The following is a 22,536-nucleotide window of genomic DNA, read 5'->3' on the forward strand; positions in this document are numbered from 1 at the left end:
CATCCTAGTTTTGTTCATTTCTTTAAATCTGTGAGGCACCTGGTATTCTTCGAATATTTAACTTCTCATCTTAAGTGAGAGTCGTCATCTTTCAACCAAAGAAAGCTAGCCCATATAGAAACTGATACTAGAGAATGATTATCAGGCTGTAGAGAAGCAGAGTATTAAAGATTGATTATTGAATTAGATCAAAAGACACAGAAACTTGTAACCCTGTTTTGCACCAGGAAAGGATATTCACGATACAGCGGGATCATAAGCTCACTGTGCCCAAGGGGCTGGACAGCTCTTGCCAAAAACTAAAGGTGATGAAGAAGGCTAGTTCCAAAAGTACATGTGATGCTTGTTTATAATGAAATCGGAAAAGTAAAAGGCCACTTGAAATTCTCACTTTAAGCAAGAAATTGAAATGAGGGCCCTGTTATGATTGTGTTAGGAATCATCTTACTGCTTCTAACCATGGGGCTGCAATTGCTGAAGGTCAGATGTAACAGTAGATCCAGTTAGTTGCTGAACTATGGTGCTTACTGAATTCCAAACCTTGCCACTTCTCTTAAATGAAATTTAAGCCTTGGGAAAGATTTGAATCCATGTTATTGGAATGGGGCTATCATAAAGGATTCAGGGGTCTTAGAAAACTTCAGCTCTCGCTCACATCTTAAGAAACCTAATTCTTGCCACACCTGCCTCGGGACAGAAAACTCTCAGCTGAGTCTGCTCGTCTACTTCCACCATCGTTGCTTGGTCGGTAATTGAAATCTGAATTTAATACGACCTGTAGCTTGAAATACAAAAGATAGGGAGGAGATTAAACTCACCCAGAAATATTTAATGTCCTTCACTAATTATAATATCAAAAATCTAGGGAACATTTTTGGAAATGTATTTTGAGGGTTAAGTTATTTTGCATAACATATAAGGACTTGAAAGGATTCAAGAGTTTGTAATGCTGGATTAGATCATTTATGTCCATGCTCCCCACCCATCTTTTGCAAAGTCCTCTGTCAGGACCCCGTAGCCTTTGTATGTTCTTTTGACATAAAAGAAGTGCCAGCATGTTAAATTTTTCCTTATGTCTCCTCTAAGTACTGAGACTTCTCATAAGGGTGATTGCACTTGGAGAAGGTATCTTATTTCTGTGGTGAACTATGGCATGTGTAGTAGCTGAATTACAGGGCATGAGTTAACCATGTGAGGAAAGTGAAATGGTCACAATAAGCCTCACACGCCAAGAAGGTTCTGATAGCTGATATTTCCACTGTATTTAATAATTGATAACCAGAATTGAAACTACACTAAGGTTTTTGTTTTAATTAAAAACACTCCATGGCATGGCATCCAAGTCCCATATTGACTTGAGCCAGTTGAAAAGGTACTGAGTACTCTTAAGTGATTGTTACTAAAATCACTATGAACATTTCCATTGGAATTCGTAAAAGACTTGCATTTATGTAGAGTAAGGGCTTTTGGGGAAATTCTCACCTAATGTAGCTTATAGCAGGTCCAGTGCCCACAAACCCATACTATGGTTATTTCCCCAGGTCCTGGGTATGTATGTGTTAATGATATCTGTGATATGACTACATGGCCACCAAAAGTTTGTGCTTCCTTTCCATTGTCTGGAATTGATTCTGGAATGTCACTGCCCAGGCACATCCTGCGTTACTCATCCACTATTGCTTCTAGTTGTGGCTATAAGATTAATTTTCTTTGATGTGGTTTGAATAGGAGTGATGCATGTCACTCAGGGCTTGATTATTAAGAAAAAGATGTCTAGCTGGAAGAAGACTCACAATATTTAGGATGCAATAAGAATTATTAGATATATGAATATTTATCTATGAAAAAAACAAGAAAACAAGCCACATTCAAGAGGAAAAAGCAACTGAGGCCAGTCCTAAGATAATTCAGATATTGCTGTTAGTAAACAAGAATGTTAAAGCAGATATTATAATTTTACTGAAGGATATATAAAAGAATGTGTGGGATTAATGAATGAGCAGATGGGAATTTTAGCAAATGAACACAATTTGGAAATGGGATTTCTAAAACTGAGAAATACAGTATTTGAAAGTAAAAGTGGATAGGTTTAACAGCAAATTGGAGGTGGCAGAAGAGTCAATTAAGTTGAATATAGATACATTAATCTGAAAGAGGACTGAAAGAAAATGGATAATGCTTCAGTGGCTTGTGTGATAATATCAAAAGATCTAACGTAATTGGAGTTACAAAAGGAGAGGAAAAGGGAAGGAATAGAAAACCTGTTTAAATAATGTCCAGAAATTTCCCAAATTTGGTGAAAGATACCTATTTCCACGTTCAAGAATGTCATAAAACCCCAAGCAGGATAAATACAAAGTAGACCACAGCTGGGGGCATCATTATGAATTTGCTGAAATGCAAAGATAAAAAGAAAACCATAGGGGTCAGCCAGGTGGTGCAGCGGTTAAGTGCGCACATTCCCCTTTGGTGCCCCCAGGTTTGCTGGTTCGGATCCTGGGTGCAGACATGGCACTGTTTGGCAAGTCATGCTGTGGCAGGCGTCCCATGTATAAAGTAGAGGAGGATGGGCACAGATGTTAGCTCAGGGCCAGTCTTCCTCAGCAAAAGAGGAGGATTGGCAGCAGATGTTAGCTCAGGGCTAATCTTCCTCGAAAAAACACTTAAAAATGGCCAAAGAAAAATGATACAAACAGGAACAATGATATGAATGATGGCTGACTTTTCATAATCAGGGCCAGAGGACAGTGGAATACTCTTTTAGGTGCTGGGGGAAAAGGAAAGAAAACCTTTCAAGCTAGAATTCTATATCCAGAGAAAATATCCTTCAAAAATGGAGGTAAAGTAGACATTTTTAGAAAAACAAAAGCTATGAATTTGTTACTAGCAAATCTACATGACAAAAAATGCTAAAAGGAAGTTTCTCAGGCTTGAGGTAAATATTGGGTGATAACTTGGATTTTCAAGAAGGCATGAGGAGCACCAGAAGTGGTAAACATGTGGGTGAATTTTAAACACCTAATAATTATTCTCTCTGTTTTTACAAACTTCATTTAAAACATGATTTTTAAAGTCCAAATTATAACATTGTATCATGGAGTTTATAGTGCATATAGATGTAACATATATATCTTTCATAAGTGATGGAGACATAAGTAGAACTATATGTTGGCAAATTTCTTACATTTAATGTGAAGGGATGCAATATTCAAGTACACTGAAAAGTTAAGGATGTATATTATAATTCCTTGAGCATATATTTATTCTACAATATACTAAATGTAGCATAAATGTAAAATATACTAAATGTAAAGAATTATAGCTAAAAAGTCAATAATTAAAATAGAGTTCTTAAAAATACTCAGTTAACTTAAAAAAAAAGGAAAGGAGGACAAAAGGACTAAAAACAAGTGGTTAAAAAAAGATAAAATAGCAAAATGATAAACCTAAATCCAACCATATCAATAATTACATTAAATGTAAATAGACTAAATACCCCAGTTAAAGTTCAGAGATTGTTAGAATGGATAAAAAAGAAAAGGAGTTAAGAAAGACTTAAAACTAGATGATAAAACACTCATGGCTCAAATGGTGGGAAAATTAAGTTTTAAATACATTTATCATGAAATTAGAAAGGTCAAGAACAAAGTATGTATTTAAGTAAAGAAGCATGTTAAAGAGCAATTGGACATAGGCAAAAACACAAAGGAGAAAATCAGTGAAACGCAGAAGATTAACAGAAGCAGAAGCTCTATCTTTGAAAAGATTCAGAATATATCAAAGCCTCTGATGAGAGAGCAAAAGAGAGAGGAGTTTTTTTTTTTTTTAAAGATTTTATTTTTTCCTTTTTCTCCCCAAAGCCCCCCCGGTACATAGTTGTATATTCTTGGTTGTGGGTCCTTCTAGTTGTGGCATATGGGACGCTGCCTCAGCGTGGCTTGATGAGCAGTGTCATGTCCGCGCCCAGGATTCGAACCAACGAAACACTGGGCCGCCTGCAGCGGAGCGCGCGAACTTAACCACTCGGCCACGGGGCCAGCCCCGAGAGGAGTTTTTTTTTTTAACCAACTGAACAAAAAGAAGAACAATGCAGAATAGAAAAGAGCAATAACCTTAGACACAATAGAGAATTAACCAACTATGTAGTTATTAAATTTGAAATCCAAATAAAGGGGATAAATTCTTTAAAAAATTTAAAATTGCACGAGAAAATATAAATATTAAATCGCAACGTTTCTCCCCAATCTTTACTGTGAGAACTTGATGGAGTTCCTGGAGGTAAATCCATGAAAGTCTAGGGGCCCCTCTAAGACTAGGCCCCTCAGATTTTTTAATTCACAAGCTGGTCCACACTAAGTCTCCAACAATTCTTCAAGATTACCAATTAAGAATTCCTACCATTTCATGGCTCCAGCAATTTTTGCTTCAGGTAAGCTGATACTGGCTGTGATTTTCTGTATTCTCTTGTCTCTCCAAATTTCAGGGTAGTGGTTTCCTTTGTGACCTCAATTCTCTAATGGATCTAAGAGAAGTTGATTTTCATTTTGTTGAATGTTTTTCTTATTGTGAGGATGGGAGTGAAGATTTCCAAGCTCTTAATACGTCAGTTCTAAAACAAAGTAGCAGTGTCATTTTTATCCAACTTGAATAACCAACCACAAAATGTTAGCAACACTAAGATTCCATTTGCAATTCCTTAGAGATGGCATCTTCACAGCTAGAATTAACTTCGTTATGGAGTCCATGAAGTCTGAGGGAAATTGGATCCCGGAAAGCTAGAGTCTAAACGTGGCTGTGTGGGTTTGAGTGATTGGGTGTGTCTGAGAGAGGAGCTTAATTTTGGGGTGATACGTGGTGGACCAGTCTCTGTACCTGTGTCACGATGACACTGCTCATGTTAAGTTGTGATTTTTTTACTGAGCACTTACCATGTGCCAAACACACTTTTAGTCACTGGGAATACGACCCTAAACAGGACCAACAAGCTGTGTGTCTTCCTGGGACCCTCATTCTAGCAAGGAGGGACAAAATGGGCTGGGGGAGTAGAGTATATCAGAGACAGAGGACCGGGAGGCATGAAATAAGACAGGTCACACACACACACACTCAAAAATCACAAATCACAAGTGCACAAGACACCAGGCAAGATCCAAGCCTCCACTCCTCAGATCCCGAAGGCTCCGCCCCTACACCTGCCTCTCCTAAGCCCTGCCCACTTTCCTTGGCCTCCCCCGGCCCAATGCGCCTGCGCGCTCCCCGCCTCCTGCGACCCGAATCTGCGGAGCGCGGAGAGCTAGGCCTCGGCTGTCTGCACCTCCTCCGAGCCCGGCGAAGGCTCCCAGAAGCCCCCGGGGCTCGGCCCGCCTCTTGGGGGTGGCTTGTGCTTCTGGGAGCCAGAGTAGGAGCTGGGAGGCTTCTAGTCGGCTCTGTTCCGGACCAGGAGCCACTTGTATGGGACAGAGGGTTGTGATCACCAGGCCGGGAAAGGAACCGTGCTTGGCAGCCTCACCGCCCGATTTCAGAACGCGGCCGCTGCCCCTGTCAGGACTACATTTCCCAGGGGCCATTGCGCTGGGAGGACACGCCCACTTCCGGCGAGGGCTCAAACTCCGGGCGTGAGCGAGTGTGACCGGTTCTGAGGAGGAAGCCGGCTCGGGTGGCGGCAGTGGCTGGGCCCGGGCCCCCGGAGACCCCAAGGGGTTGGCGTTCCGGTCCGCGCATGCGGGGCGGGCGTGAACGTGTGCGCGCGACTTGGCAACTGACAAGCGTGGTGTGTGCATGCGTTTGAGAGGATGTGTGACTGACGGGGAGGAGGAGGCGGGTACGTGTGTGAATGGGGCGGTGTGTGCAAGTGTGAGATGTGACTGGCGGGGCGCAGGAGGGATGTGTGTGACCGCGGCGTGTGTGTGTGCGCGTCCCGGCAGCGCGTGAGAGACGGCGTGCGCCGGAGTGAAGGAAGGATGTTACGCGGCTGAGAGTGGAAACCCTCCTGGCCGAGACCTCGCTCCCCTCCGACCCCACCCCGGAGCGCCCCCCCTGGGCCGAAGCCCCGGAGTCCGGGCGGGTGCCGCCTGTCCCACCTGAGGGGCGGGCCCCGGGACGCGTCCACATGTCCACGGACGGAGCACAGGGGTAAGAGTGACGGACGGCTCGCCTGCGGCCGCAAGGGTGGAAACTGAGGTTTGGGGGTGCTGTCTTCGGGGCCCGTCCTGGAGGAGGATGTCCCCGGCCTCAAAGGCTGATGGACCTGGGAGTCCAGAGGTTTGGAGGGTCCCCTTGGTCAGAGTATGGAGCTGCATTTAGGGAGGGCCCTTGACTTGCCCAGAGTCGGCCAGCCAGCCTCTCCGCTTCCAGGTCTTTGTGGGATCTCCGGGGACGCGGGGGAGAGAGCCTTCCCGCCAGAGCGCGGCCCCTGGGCGCCCTGCTGCTCTCCGAGGAGGCCCTCAGTGTCTAACTTTTCCCTGTCCGAGCCCTGTCCGTAATTCAAGAGTGGGATGGGGCCTGGGAGGAAGGCGAGGTTCACAGCTTCACCCGAAGTGCCGAGCGACACCAGCCTTCCCATGGCTTGGTCGCCTTCTGGTAAATGAGCGAAAATACTCCCATTCCTCCCTCACACTTGTCTCTCCCCCTCCCAATCCCAACTCTGATAACAAAGGAGGGAGGGGGGAAGAAGCGCTGCTCGAAGCCATATCGTTCTTTGCTTGTTCTGCTGCACGCAGTAATAGCAATAACAGCTAATGTCTACTGAGTGCTTACCGTGTGCCAGACACAGTTCCAGGACCTTTTGAGGATGTTAACACCAACCCTCACTACACCGTGAAGTGGGAACTAGCTTACCTTCTTTTTACAGATGAGGACACTGAAGCGTAGAGAGGACAAGTGTCGCAAGTAAGTGGAGGAGCCAGGATTCAGATCCAGGACAGCTGACTCCAGAGTCCTGCATCCTGGCTCTCGTGTAATCCCCTCGACAACTGCTCGAGGTAGGTGTTCATACCCACTTGTGACTGTCGAAGAAACTGACTCGGACAGGGTTAAATAACTTCAAGAGTTCCGATCCTAAAGCCTCTACTGAATAGGTGTCTTTTCCTTAAACTTTCCAACCCTCGATTCCTCTTAAGTAAAATGGAGATGATAATATTAATACCTTATAGGACTGTTATAAGGATTGAACCAGCTCATACCTGTAAAGCACGTGACGTAGAAAGTGCTCAATAACTGTTCATTCTTGTCATCACTATAATAATGCTTTGAGAAAGCAGTGGAGTTTAGAGGAAAGAAGCCAGGATTATGTCTGATACTTTCATCCTCTTCCTGATTGAAGAAACTTGTCTCAGGGGGACCAAGGGAATTCTTCAAAACTATAGATTGTCACAAAGCAAAATGAGAACCTGGGTCTCCTGATGGTTTTTGGTCCAGTTATCTGCAAGCCATGTGAACTCTTGGTAGTAACAAAGGTAGTGCCTCTCTCTGGGAAAGATGGCTTTTTCCAGGTCTCATAGAACCTTTGCAAATCCTGAGTAGTTAGTCTCACGGGGTGCCCGTTTCCTGTTATATTCTGGTGTCCGCTTGGGCAGATAACTTGGGTGGTGCAGCAGGGCAGACCTAAGTTGGTGGCTGGTTTCCGTAACTGACAAGCTCTGTAACTCGTGCAGAAGCCTTCAATTCCCGGAGCTTGCACATCTGAAATGATGACAGTATTCCCCTGTTTTCACTGAAGATTGTGACACTTGTCAGTGTTCAGATGTGCAGCACCCGTAGTACATCTCTGTTGTTAATTACTGGGCGGCTTTGAGAGAGAGAGGTTGTGCTTAGCCTGAAAACCCAGAGCAGAGCGGAACCCCACTGTAAACTGTAGGTCTCCCAGGAATGCTGAGGGGAGGGTGTGGTGGGAATGGGGGAGTGAGAACAGAGGGAACTGAAGGGCAGAAAGAGTTTGTAGGCTGTGACTATTAGAGCTACTCAGCCTCTCACTACTCCTTTCTCCTCCCCCAGCTCTGCCCTCTCAGAGTAAAGCTCTTCTCCAAATGAGGAGCCAGGAAGAGGAGGAGGTGACAGGAATTGAACTTCTTAAAGCTATGTCCCTGGTGAGTTAGTATTCCCTCTGTCCTCCCTAAAATACAGTCTTGCTTTCTAGGGTTTGGTGATGTTTGTTTCCTTCTGAAAGCTGTCTGCCTTAGAGTTCCACCCTTGGGCCTGGTTCCCATTTTTTTCCTTTCTGATAAGTGATGGGGCCACAGGGATAGACTCAGACGGCCCAGTGCCCTCTCAGAACTTCCTCTTCTTCCTACTCAGTGTTTATTCTTCATTCAAGAATTGACCCAGTCTGAGCCCTTCCCTGTGCTCAATCTTCTCATAAGTATCTGAAAAAGCGTAAGTAAAGTCCTTAGAGGAAATTTTAGGGCCATGATCTGCCTAGTCCCTAAGTCCCCATCCTGGCTCTCAGCCTATCATCCATTGGAGAAATGAAAAGGCAGTGAACGTTTATTTATACAATGTGATAAGTGCTGCAAGTGGAGAGTAGACTTCTGGTCTCTAGTAGAGGAAGGACCATTAATAGCTCAAATGGGGCCTTTGGGTGAATTAGAAAAAGGTGCCCCTCCCTGTGGACTGGTGAAGCTCTGTGACAGGCCACACAATCTGGCAAGAGGAAATCTACTTTATTTTAGCTCCTTCTTGCCTCCTTGGTGAGAGATCCTCATGCAGAATATAGCCTGCACAGTCATACTGTTGGAGGGAGGAAGGGCTGGAAGGACTTCACAGAGGAAGTAATTACTGAGTTGCAACTTGAAGGAGGAGATTGGCGGGCACAGGTGAGATGGGTGGCATTTTGGGCAGAGTACGCAAAGCTTTCCCCTCCCCAGTTGACTGTGGAGCCATGAGTGTCTTAAAATGCCAGGGAATACTCTACACTCTTTTTTCTTTCTAGAGTGAATACCAGAATCTATTTAATCAGCCCCTTGTTGTTCCATAGGTAAATTGTTGTCACTGTTTTGCTATTTAATAGAATTGCAGTGATCATCCTTGTAGTTGAATTTTTGCCCTCAATTGATTATTTTCTTTGACTAAATTCCTAATTTTTCATTCCTGGTGGATTAGTTTCTCAAACTTACTCTACTCGAGAATGTTTTTAATTCTAATACTTTTATGACCAACAATAGACGCTTAAGAGCCATAATTCATGTTCTGATTAAAGTGAATGCTAAACTAGTGTCACCAGCAAATTAGTTATTGTAAGAAATGATCAAGTTTTATTTATAAACTTAAAAAACTAATCAAATAAAAAATAACTTGAGGGGCTGGCCCCGCGGCCGAGTGGTTAAGTTCACGCACTCCGCTGCAGGAGGCCCAGTGTTTCGTTGGTTCGAATCCTGGGTGCGGACTTGGCACTGCTCATCAAACCATGCTGAGGCAGCGTCCCACATGCACAACTAGAAGGACCCACAACGAAGAATATACAGCTATGTACTGGGGGGCTTTGGGGAGAAAAAGGAAAAAACTAAAATCTTAAAAAAAAAAATAACTTGAATACTTAAATTGTTTTTATTTTATGTCAAAGACAGTGAGCAACTTATGGCAAAGCAAAACACCTTTTTTATCAGCTATAATGTCACAAAACATGCACTACCAATGGAACTTGCTTCTAAGTACATTCAAACATTTTAAACAAGAGCATAATTATTATTTGTCAGAGGAAAATATTTTAAGAGTGGCAGAGTATAGCGGAAAGGTTAGCAATATGGACTCTGCAACCAGACTGCCTGGGTACAAATTCTAGCTCCACTATATACTAGATATATCACCTTACTTTCAGTTTCCTCAACAGTAAAATGGGAAAAATAGTAGTACCAAATTCATAGGACTGTTGTGAGGATTAGTGAGTTAATATATTTTAGGTATTTAGAAAAGTACCTGACACATAGTGAGCACCATATAAGCATTAGCTGTATATGCTACTATTTGCCTATGTGTGTATGTGGTTCTTCGTGCGCCCACACGCACACACACACATATACACACACATGCATATATAAATTAAAGAACTACAATATGGTGTATGATTCACAAGAAGCACTGAACATCAGGAGGCTTTTTATTTCCAATGAAATAATAATTTACCCTGAATTTGAGAGGGTCCTGTTTCTGGGTAATATGGACTGAGGACAATCCATCCTTTCCCACTGAAAGCTGCTATAAAACCAGAACAGCATGTGCGGAGCAGCAATTTAAGGTCTCTAAACAGTAGCAAGCAGATTAGGGAAGAAGCTCAAAATTTCGAGTACCACTAAACCTGTGGTGTGTTTACCTTATTCCCTTTGCGCCCCCCACCCCAGTATCTCCTAGCATGGATTCAACAAACCCAAAACCTAGAAGTAGGTATTGTTATGGACAGAAAAAGCTGCAAGAGAACCTTCTAGTTCAGGCTTAAGAAGTGGAAAAGGGATTTAATGCTCAGGGAGGGGGAATTCCCCTTTAAAAAAATGTTATTTGTTTTCTTGTGCCCTGATGATGGCAGTGGGGGTCTGCAGGAGTCTTAAAACTCTGAGGGAGGTGAAATTTTCTCTGTGATTGGAGAGTCTGTGTTCCCCAGACCTGGGGTAAACCCTCATTGCTTTTTTTCTGCTTCCCTCCTCTCTGTGCGTCGTCCCAGGTTTGGGTACAGTTATGGGAAGTGCACAGTGGAATGTAATAAATAAGCCTAAATTATCTGGCCAGAGAACCAAAAAGAGGAGCCCCAGGGAAACAGAAAGTACTAGAGAGCTCACAGAGAGAGAGGAGCTTTGGAAATCAACCACATAAAGTTGTTTATGAACTTCTGGACTTACTCTGAGCTGCTTATGTATGTAGCTGACTCTAAAGAGCATATCATTCTCTTTGAGATGTGAACTAAGGGGTAGGCCACTATCCAGGTCTCAGGCTGGCCACTGGGTGGTGTACAAATAGAACAGTTTAACTGCAAAGGCTTTGAAAATGGAACTGACGTTGAAACACAACCCATAGAAGGCTGGTTAGAACTTGCAGCCTGAACAAAATATCAACATTCTCCATAGGGTTTAGACAAGATAGAGAGTTTCATAACATAATATCCAAAATGTCCAGGATGCAATCTAAAATTACTCAGCTAACAAAAAAATAGGAATATCTCAATTCACAAGGGAAAAGACAACAGATACTAACATTGGTGTGACACAGAGGTTGAAATTGTCTGATAAAGACTTTAAAGCAGCTATTATAAAAATGCTCCAACAAGTAAGAGTGACCACCCTTGAAACAAGTGGAAAGATAGAAAGTCTCAAGCAAAGAAATAGAAAATATAAACAAGAAGTGAAGAAAAATAAACTCACTAGATGGGCTTAACAGCAGAATGGAGGTGACAGAGGAAAGAGTGAACTTGAAGATAAACAGAAGTTATCTAATCTGAACCCGAGAGAGAAAAAAGAGTGAACAGAGCCTCAAGGCCCTGTGGGGCAATACCAAAATATTTAACATTTGTATCATTGAACTCCCAAAAAAGAGAGGAGAAAGTAGAATATAGAAAACCATTTGAAGAAATAACGGCGGAAAAATTCCCAACGTTAGCGAAAGACAAACCTATGGATCCATGAAGCTCAGCAAACGCCAAGGTGATAAAGAAATCCCTGCCTGGAAACTTTATAATCAGACTGCTGAAAACTAAAGACAAGGAAAAAAGATCTCAAAAGAAGCCAGAGAAAAATGATGTATAACACATAGGGCAACAGTGGTTTGAATAACTGGATTTCTCATCAGAAACCATGTAAGCCAGTCTAGTAGAACTTTTTTAAAGTGCTCAAAGAAAAGAACTGTCAACCCAGAATTCTATGTCCAGTAAAAATAGCCTTCAAGAATGAAGGTGATCTCGTAACAAGAGACAAAAATTCTGTAACTATGTATGGTGATGGATGTTAACTAAAATTATTGTGGCAGTCATTTCACAATATATACAAATACTGAATCATTATGTTGTACACCTGAAACTAATATAATGTATGTCAATTTATGCCTCAATTAAAAAAAATGTGGCTAAACCAATGTTAGACCAAAAAAAAAAAAGAATGAAAGAGAAATACAGTTTGTCATATGAAGAAAAACTAAGAAAATTTATTGCCAAATCTCTAAAAGAATTACTACAGGAAGTTCTTCAGATAGAAATTATACCAAAAGAGAACTTGGAACATCAGGAATGAAGGAAGTGCAACAGAAATGGTAAATATATGTATGTAAATACAATTGACTGTTCTCTTGAGTTGTTTTAAATATCTTCAACAGGTGAAAATGACACTAATAGCTTAGGTTTACTAAACAGAACAGTTTGAACATAGGTGATCTGGCTTCAGAGACCCTGTTCTTAACTAGTAATAGATAAAATAAATTATAAGGAAAACTTATATTGAAGTATTAAACCAAATGTTTCGCTTGTTCTTGACCTTCTCTTCCTCCTTTCCCATCCCTCCTTCATCATTATCATGGGTAACAATTCTTGAGCAATTAACTTGTGCCAGGTACTGTATGCCTGTTACTTCATTTAATTCTCACAATTCTGCGATGAGGTAGGTACCAAAATTATTCCCAATTTTAAGATGGGGAAACTGAGGCATATGGGAGTTAATTAACTTGGACGTGATCACCCAGCTAGTCAGTGCAAGAGTCTCAATTCTTTGGACTAATCTGAGCTCTCTCTCTCTGGTTTGATTCAAGACTGGTATTTATTTAAAACTACTTAGATCTTGATATAAGTGAACTCACAAAATGAGAAATGGAAAATCTGCCAGCAACCACAGAATGGATGACTGGCATCACCTTGCTGGTTGATTAGGAAATGCAGCTCATGTAATAAAACAGGTTGCTGACATGTGCTTACCTCACATGCTCCCTTGTGATACTTCTCCATAGATTTTTAAAAACCAACTTTCCACGTGTGTTCTCTCCTAATCCAAATATATTTTTATTTGAAAAGAAAAGCATATCACTAGGCATTTCTTTTCTTTCATTTTTTTAGGCATACTTCTTAACATCTCAAGAACACTAAGATTTCTCAGAATACATTGTGGAAATTGAAATCATGTTCATCAGGTCAGCATCCTTCCTTGAAAGTTTCTCTTGCAGTCCTCGAGCTCCTTGATTTCTCTATGTAGAGTAGTGCTCCAGCTCCTAACCTAGATAACAGTTTGGTACTTGGAGATACCTTGCTTTGAATACAGTCAACATTTTTTCATATGAGAATGTCTTCTCACCACCATAAAACTGGAAATGCTCCAAGAGCAGAGAGTATCTTTCATATCTTCTTTTTCTTAATACGTGCAATATAACTGGGCAGAAAAGTTGTCCGGTAACTACCTGACCTGGATCGTTTAGACTCCCAGTGCAATTACTTATACACAATATTTTTATCCAAAAGTGTGCAGCATAACCCTTTACCTTAGAGCCAGCTAAGTGGGGGCATGAATACTTACTGAGAAAGATGATATTTGTGTCATTTTAGGATTCAGTGACTTTCACAGATGTGGCCATAGACTTCTCCCAAGATGAGTGGGAATGGCTGAATCTTGCTCAAAGGACTTTGTACAAGAAGGTGATGTTGGAGAACTACAGGAACCTGGTTTCCTTGGGTAAGAGTATCGTCCCCCTTCCAACTGCCCATAACTCATTAGTGCTTCATGCCCTTATCAGCATTTTCCTGTAATGCCCCTCTTCTCTCAGTACCATTTGGACTGGGTCATAGCTCTGGAATATCCACAGATTAACCAATTTTATTATTTTTTCTTCTATGCAGGTCTTTGTGTTTCTAAACCAGATGTGATCTCCTTATTGGAACAAGGTAAAGAGCCCTGGATGATGAAAGGAGAGATGACAAGAGGCCTATGCCCAGGTAAGTGAAGGATAAGTAGAGCTAGGAAACTCTTCTCAAGATGTTTCTTCTCTTTGGTACTTGTTGGAAAACACCTCTCAAAACCCCTCCCAAATTAAAACTTTTTGTTCCTCGCACCATTTTTTTAATGGATCTTCTCTTCCCCACAACTGTGACATACCACCTTTACCTTTATGAATTTCCTGTAAATACCACAGTCTGTTTCTGAACTCTGTCATGTTCCATTGGTGTTTACCTAGTTCTGCTTAGCTACCCATATTGTTATAATAATCACTTACTTTCAACATTTCTGAATTCTTTAGGCAAATTTGTGTTTAGTTTTTTGAACTGGTTTAAATATTTTCCATTCTTTAAAAAGTGAGTTTATTGGGTTAACAAGTGTTATAGCTATATTCTTCTCTCTGCTTTTAATTATTTTTCTCTTTGGTGTTTTTTTGTTGTTGTTATTTATTTTTGTTTTGTTGTTTATATCTGTTTTTTCTTTATTTCCCCTTCACACCATCCTACCTCTTGAATTGGAAAGGTTTTTAGTCTGACAACTTGTTCCTTTATGTGTTTATAATAATTTTTAATCTGTATTTTAAAATTCATCCACTTGAAATTGAAGACATCATCTTTTGCTATCCATATGAAAGGTGAAGAAATGAGCTCGTTAATGCTACCTCCTTCCTCTTTGTCCATAATCTCCCCACTTTTGTTGTACTCATTGGGATTTTTGGCCCAGTGTACTTTCTTCAAGTTTATTTATTTGTTCCCTGCCTTACTTGAGAGCCATTTTTCTGGTTTAAAAAGCTAGATAAGAGATTATATATATATATTGCAGAGAAATGAGCCACAAGTGAGATGGTTGCAGTTTATTCTGTAGCCTATAGTGTGGCCTAATTTCTTGTTTTCACTTCTCATAGTTTCAAGAAGAGGATTATTGGTAGGTCACTTGTAGCCCTAATTATGTACATTAATAAATAAGAAATAGTGAAAAATAAATGAATTAAGCATTCGATTCAAGATACTAGAAAAAGAACAAAATGAATCTAAGGAAAGTTAAAGTAAGTTACGTATAGTAATTTATACTTTTAGAGATAAAAGTAGGAATAAATAAATTAGAAAACAATAGATCTAATGAAAATAAATCAAATAGGTACTTCTTTAGAAAACCAATAAAATATTTAAACTGTCAGAACAGATGAGAGAAAACAAATTAGAAATAATGATAAATAACCATAAATCTATTTTTCTCAACTCTCTGTAAATAATTTGAAAGCATAGATGAAATGGATGATATTTTAGGAGAATATAAATGACCACAAGTGACCCCAGAAGAGAGAGAAAATTTAAACAGACCAGTTAGCATAGAAGAAATATAGAATGTCTTAGAACTGCCTCCCCAAGAAAAGAAGCAACAACCCCAAATAGTTTCACAAATCAATTCTATAAAACCTTTAAGGAAAAGCATCACCAACATTGTTTAAAGTGTTTCATGACAGAGAATAAAAAGGAGAACTTTAAAAAAAAAGTGTTTATGAAGACAGCATAACATTTGATACCAAAATAGCACAAAAAAAGAAATTAACAGACAAATCTGAATTATGAAGTGGTCCAAAGTCTTAAATAACAGGTTATATTGAAATAATATACCATAGCCAAGGAAAGTTTATTCCAGAAATGCAAGGATGGTTGCATTGCCTAGCTTTATCTAAGAGTTTTCAGAAACATGCCCTTCTTGTGAGCTTCAATAAGTTTTTGAGTCACATGGTTTTAGTTTGGAAGTTTCTATTCTTCTAGCATTAAAGGAGACATTTGCTTTCTTAATATCTTTCAGACTTGGAATATGTGTGGATGACCAGGGAATTATCTGCAAACCAGGACATTTTTAAAGAAAAATTATCCCAGGCAATGATAATGGAAAGGCTTACAAACTATGACCTTGAATCTTCCACATTAGAGGAAAACTGGGGAAACTGTGAAGACCTGTTTGAGAGGGAGCCCGTAAGTCAGAAGACACATTTTAGGCAAGAGAGAATCACCAATATAGATACCCTTACTGAGAAAAGAGACCATTCTAACAAATCTGGGAGAATTTTTCATCTGAATACATTATCTTATATAAAACAGGTATTTCCCATGGAAGAGAGAATATATAGTTTTGACACAGGTAAGAAAATCTTAAAAACACATTCATTTCTTAAGAAAAACAAGCAAGTCTATGGAGAAAAGAAACTTTTGAAATGTAATGACTGTGAGAAAACTTTCAGCAAAATCTCAACCCTTACTCTTCATCAAAGAATTCATACTGGAGAGAAACCCTATGAATGTATTGACTGTGGGAAAGCCTTTAGCCAGAGTGCCCACCTTGCCCAACATCAGAGAATACACACAGGAGAAAAACCCTTTGAATGTACTGAATGTGGGAAAGCCTTCAGCCAGAATGCTCATCTTATTCAACATCAGAGAGTTCATACTGGAGAAAAACCGTATCAATGTAAGCAGTGTAATAAAGCCTTCAGCCAGCTTGCACATCTTGCTCAACATCAGAGGGTTCACACTGGAGAGAAACCCTATGAATGTATTGAATGTGGAAAGGCTTTTAGTGATTGTTCATCCCTTGCTCATCATCGAAGGATTCACACTGGCAAAAGACCTTATGAATGTATTGACTGTGGGAAAGCTTTTAGGCAGAATGCGTCTCTTATACGTCATCGGAGATATTACCACACTGGAGAGAAACCCTTTGATTGCATTGACTGTGGGAAGGCTTTCACTGATCACATAGGACTTATTCAGCATAAGAGAATTCATACTGGAGAGAGACCTTACAAATGTAATGTGTGTGGGAAGGCTTTTAGCCATGGGTCATCCCTGACTGTGCATCAGAGAATTCATACAGGAGAGAAACCTTATGAATGTACTGTCTGTGAGAAAGCCTTCAGCCATCGTGGCTCACTTACTCTTCATCAAAGAGTTCATACTGGAGAGAAACCCTACGAATGTAAGGAATGTGGAAAAGCTTTTCGGCAGAGCACACACCTTGCTCATCATCAGAGAGTTCATACTGGAGAGAAACCTTATGAATGTAAGGAATGTAGCAAAACTTTCAGCCAGAATGCACACCTTGCACAACATCAGAAAATACACACTGGAGAGAAACCTTATGAATGTAAGGACTGTGGTAAGGCCTTCAGTCAAATTGCACACCTTGTTCAACACCAGAGAGTTCATACTGGCGAGAAACCTTATGAATGTATTGAATGTGGGAAGGCCTTTAGTGATGGCTCCTATCTTGTTCAACATCAGAGACTTCACACTGGCAAAAGACCATATGAATGTCTTGAATGTGGAAAGGCATTCAGACAGAGGGCATCCCTGATTTGTCACCAAAGGTGTCATACAGGTGAGAAACCTTATGAATGTAACATTTGTAGGAAAGCCTTTAGCCATCGTAAATCCCTCACGCTACATCAAAGAATTCATACAGGAGAGAAACCTTATGAGTGTAAGGAATGTAGCAAAGCCTTCAGCCAGATTGCCCATCTTACGCTACATAAGAGAATTCATACTGGAGAAAGGCCCTATGAATGTAAAGAATGTGGAAAAGCCTTCAGGCAGAGTGTACATCTTGCTCATCATCGGCGAATTCATATTGGAGAGTCATCCTCAATTATTCCTTCCTCCTCACCCCCGTACCACCAAATCCTCTAAATTCATTATTTTAAATACTTCTAGATACACCTACTTTTTTTCCAGTCCGTGTCCTGTCTTGATAGTCCAAGATGCAACCATCTCATTTGGATTTCTGCAATAGCGTTGTAACCACTTTCCCTCTTGTTCCTCTCAAGCGCATTTTTAACACAGTAGCCAGCTTAATCTTTTAAAAATAAAAATATATATTCATGTTACTTTTCAATTTAAAATGCTTGTTTTGAAGAATATGTTAGGTAATCCATTTAAAGAATTTAGCACGCAATCCTTTTCAGATAATTAGTGCCATTAAGGTAATGGTTTCCTTACAATCATATTCAGCTGTGAGTAAAAAGAAGTAGTAGGTCTAGATTAACAAACCTGCAGATTTTAGAGCAGGAAGAGGACTCTTTATTCTCCCAGTAGGTAGGAAAGATGAACACATTCAGAATTGAAAGGTTCTATGATGTACAAGGTAATATGGTGGCTTACCACTGTCTGTATGAATAGGACACATAGCATTGTTGAGGACTTCTCACTCCACATGGCACCTAGAAGTGAGAATAGGCCAATTAGAACAAAAGCATTTGATAGAATGTAGGACTAGCCCAGGGGATAGTATTAAAAACTAGAATAAACCAGCTAGAAAACTTTAATAGATTAATAGCCATGAACTAAACTGAAAAAGGTAGTTGAACACTTTCACCTGTAGAAAAGCCCCAGAGATAATTCCTGTGAGATTTAAATTGTTCTAGAGCATAAAATACTGTAAAGCTTCCTATCTTGTTCTGTGAGACTGATACCAAAATAAAAACATATACTGCAATTGGCTTATGAATGTAGATGTTAAAGCTTAAACTTATTTTTTAAATATTTAAAAATAGAGTAAATGGAAAGCTAGACATGTCTCTATATAGAAAGACTCAGTCTGACAAAGATATTTCTCCCCAAATTAAATATGTAAATTTATTGATATTACAGTAAAGATCTTGATGTATTTTTAAGTTGAAAAGCTGATTTCTGACCACCTGTAGAATTATCATATAGCAAGGAATGTAGTACTGCATTGGGAATGTAGGACTCATTCAATTAACATTAATTGAGCATTTACTAATGTGTCAGGCACTACTTTAGGTGCTGGGGATACAGCAGGATGCAAAATGTACAAAAAATTTTGCCCTCAGCTCTGGTGGGAAAAGAAAAAAAATTGAAATACATACTATGTAGTAAGAATGTGATGTGTATCATGACAGGAAATGGTCTAAAGAGGGAGCTAGGGAGTGCTGGTCGAGGGTGCCTTCGTAACCCCAGAACTTATGGGCATTAGCCGCAGAGGGTGAGGGAAGAGCGAGAGGTAATGTCAGACACAAAGAGCATAAAGAGAATACAGTCATGCATTGCCTAACAATGGAGATATCTGACAAATGCATCGTTACACGATTTTGTGTGAACCTCAGAGTGTACTTACACAAACCTAGATAGTATAGCCTACTACACACCTCGGCTGGGTGGTACTAATCTTATGGGACCACCATCGCATATGCAGTCTGTTGTTGACTGAAACGTCACTATGCGAAGTGTGACTGTAGTCTTAATAGTTCCAAGGCAGATCATTAATCTGCTCTGAGTGTTGGAGGAAGAGAATTGATGGTTTAACAAGGATCATGAGAGCTCCATTCACTCTTTATCAATAGTGATTTAAGGCTGTTGTTTTGTTTTTTCGGAGCCTTATTGTGATATAATTCACATACCATACAAGTCACCTATTTAAAGTATACAATTCAATGACTTTTAGTATGTTCAAAGTTGTGAAACCATCACCACAGTTAATTTTACAAGCTTTTCATCATCCCAAAAGAAATCCCCTGCCCTTTAGTAGTTACCCCCACCTCTGCAGGAGGACTCCTACCTGGAGCGCCCAGAGCTCCTGGGTTCCCTCTTGACTGCTGCCTATGGCAGTATAGAAGGCCACATGAGGGCAGCTCTTACCAAGAGGACATGACTGCTAGAAAATGGAGCTTTGGGGTCCCTCTTTACTTTAGGATAGAGGCTAGGGGATGGGCGGGCTTATCCAGAGCACATGGAGCTTTTAGACTCTCCTTATAGCTGATAAGAATTTTTCATTGCAGGGGGGAGATGATCAAATGGTGTTGGGACACTTAGCTCTCTGGACAGACATAGATATATACTTTACACACTAATGAAGCTCTGAAAGATTAAAGATCTAAATGTAAGATACTAAAGTACAAGAAAAACAGAGTATAACCTTGGTTTGAGGCAGACCTTCTTAAGCATTACACATAACCCAGGAGCTGACATTAAACTAAATAGCATGTTTGGAAAACATCAGAGTCAAAATTAATAGACAAATGAGAGACTGAAGGTAAATGTTTGCAACAAATATAACAAAGGATAATAACCCCTGACATTCAAAGCACTATTACAAATCAGTAACACCTGCAACTCTGCAGAAAAACGGACAAAGCTAACATCTGGTTAAAAGAAGATGAAATAAAAACAGCTAATGAAAATTACCCAATATCACTAGTAGTCAAGGAAATGAAAAATGAAATGATATATCTACTTTTTTTCCCCCAATAGATTGATTTTAAATCATAGAAGAGTGATAATATCCAATTTTGGTGACTGTGTGAAAAACAAGACAGTTCCATTGTCAGTTATATAAATTGCTGTATGTATATATCATTTGAATCAATACTCTTCAGAAACCAAAGTGTACAAAGGTAGGTAAATGTATAATGGCAAAAAACTTTTTTCTCAAGCGTCAACTATTAGAAACTATTAGGGTAATGGGTAAATGGGTAAGTTAGTCATGCTTTATTCATTCAATAGAATTCTATGCAGCTGTTGAAAAAGGAAATATAAATGTGTATAGTCATAGAAAGATAGCTGTGCTATATGATATGAAAAAAATTTTTCAGACCTGTTTTCTAGTATAAACTCATAATTGTAATATCAAAAATAAAACCGAAAATATATATTTTTCTGTTTTTCTCTGCCAAGTTTTCCTTGCCTCCTCCTTTTGACTGCACCACCTCTTCTTTTCCTTTGAGTAACTGGCCATCCTGCCATGTGGTTCTGATGGACCTGGCCAATCCCGTTCCCTCTGGAGTTTAAAAGAAGCAGTTGGATCTGTGTCATCCAATGGCAGCTCCCTAAACTGATGATGCCAATGTTCCCGTGGCTGTGATCTTTAGAGCCACCCTAGTTTTTGTGCTTTCTAAGGCTGTAATTCCTCAGAATACCCGTTATCCTTCCAATATTTCATTTTTGGCTTACATTGCTCATTTGCTTACAATTAAAGAAACAACCAATTCAGAATTTGGTATGAAGACTCGATAATAAGCAGTAGAATCTTTGGAAATTTTGAGGTGTTAGGGGTTGGCTTTTGGGAGAGATGGGGCAGGTAAAACTCATGTTTCTTTTCTAGCCTAGGAAAGTAACAACTTGTGGTGTACACTGGGCAAAAAGCCAAGTGAATTATTATTAGTTGTAGCCACCTGAGATGAATAGCGGTGATTCTAGGGTCCTGGATAATGACAGTTTAAAGAGGAAGAGAGATGCTAAGCCCAAAGCCTGTATATGATGCTAGTAGATAACTGCTTTGTGTAATTTAAAACTCAGATCTTGAATTTCCAAATTTCAACTAAGGGTGTTTGTATGACATTGTTGAAAGATGTCTTAGACTGTTTGAAGTCGTAGGGTTAAGGTTGCTCAAAACCAAATTGAGAGACTCCTTTTGTGGGTTGCTAAAGTGAGATGCTGGTTAAATTCCATATTTTATTGTGATTATCTCCCCCTCCCCCAAATTCATATGTTGAAGCCCTAAACCCCATGTGACTGTATTTGGAGGTAGGGCCTTTAAGGAGGAAATTAAGGTTAAATGAGGTGATAAGGGTGGGGCCCTAATCTGATAGGACTGGTGTCCTTATAAGAAGAGGAAGAGACACCAGAGCTACTAGAGAGAAGTTGTGACAACTGAGAAACGTTTCTGGCAATTTACCTCAGAAGGACTGACCTTGACCTTTGCAGGAAGTTGGTCTAGAGGTGACACTGGAGCCATGTGATAAGTTGAGGCAATCAACATTTCTAGATCACAGCGGGAAAAACTCCCACTGCCTGCTCCAGATGTGGCCTTCACATGAAGTGTCTGTGCTCCTTAGATCCAAGGAGCCTGGAACTCAGATTGCATGTACCTCATAGAACGTTCTGGAACATTCCTCATATGAGCAATAAATGGTCATCTGGAGGCTGCTGTTTCTTCAACTAAACATGAATACATTCCCAAAAGGAGACAGTCTGACTTACAAATGATTCAGAGTAACTCAAATTGGGACTAGCATCATTGAGGATTTCTTTCTACCCAATAGTCCGGAGATTTTAGTTAATATCATTATTGGCATTTTAAAATATAGTGTTTTCACAGGAAATAAGAGGCTTTAATAAAATTCTGAGTAATTTTAAAGGAAAGGTGAGAGAAAATGTGCCTCAACAGGTTAGATAGACATAAGTGGCTTAAAATGAATGTTAATGTTGAAAAATCAAAATTTAGAAAGCACACATTATTTTGAAAACACATAAAACAGGTGTAAGGTTTTCTTGGGGTCCATAAAATAAATCAATTACATAAACCTATCAGTTGAAACTTTTTAAAAAATGTGCTATCTGGGGCCAGCCTGGTGGCATACTGGTTAAGTTCACACACTCCACTTCGGCAGCCGAGGGTTCTCAGGTTTGGATCCTGGGTGCAGACCTACACACTGCTCATCAAGCCATGCTGTGGCAGCATCCCACATACAAAATAGATGAAGAATGGCATGGATGTTAGCTCAGGGACAATCTTTCTCAAGTAAAAAGAAGAATATTGGTAACAGATGTTAGCTCAGGGCCAATCTTCTTCACCAAAAAAAAAAAAAAAAAAAAAGGTGCTGAATATTTCCTTCTTTGGGGAAGAA

The 22,536-nt window shown here is 40.1% G+C and overlaps 1 protein-coding gene and 1 long non-coding RNA gene across 5 annotated transcripts in view; one reads left to right on the top strand and one right to left on the bottom strand.

The window, feature by feature from the left end:
* Positions 1-5,598: 5,598 nt before the first annotated feature.
* The window catches only part of ZNF470 (zinc finger protein 470), a 42,115-nt gene continuing 25,177 nt past the window's right edge, over positions 5,599-22,536 (top strand). Inside the window, exons 1-8 of one of the 4 annotated variants that reach the window (XR_011522464.1) lie at positions 5,605-6,132; positions 6,851-6,980; positions 7,993-8,084; positions 13,499-13,625; positions 13,790-13,885; positions 15,705-17,273; positions 20,162-20,304; positions 21,614-22,216. Coding sequence is in view for 2 of the 4 variants with exons in the window: in XM_070558641.1 (XP_070414742.1) it covers positions 8,025-8,084; positions 13,499-13,625; positions 13,790-13,885; positions 15,705-17,476 (2,055 nt within the window). In the remaining 2 variants the exon portion in view is untranslated. Of the gene's footprint in view, positions 6,133-6,850; positions 6,981-7,992; positions 8,085-13,498; positions 13,626-13,789; positions 13,886-15,704; positions 17,477-20,161; positions 20,560-20,584; positions 20,903-21,613; positions 22,217-22,536 lie in introns of those variants that run through there. The other 3 variants (XR_011522463.1, XM_070558637.1, XM_070558641.1) reach the window with 3 other exon arrangements.
* Positions 14,300-21,780, bottom strand: LOC139073578 (uncharacterized). The gene is made up of 3 exons (XR_011522469.1): positions 21,600-21,780; positions 18,053-18,111; positions 14,300-17,747 (listed from the first exon to the last, which is right to left on the bottom strand). It is a non-coding gene; the product is annotated as an uncharacterized lncRNA (long non-coding RNA).

This window comes from Equus przewalskii, chromosome 9 (assembly GCF_037783145.1).
Source record: "Equus przewalskii isolate Varuska chromosome 9, EquPr2, whole genome shotgun sequence".
In the NCBI taxonomy this organism is placed as follows: domain Eukaryota; kingdom Metazoa; phylum Chordata; class Mammalia; order Perissodactyla; family Equidae; genus Equus; species Equus przewalskii.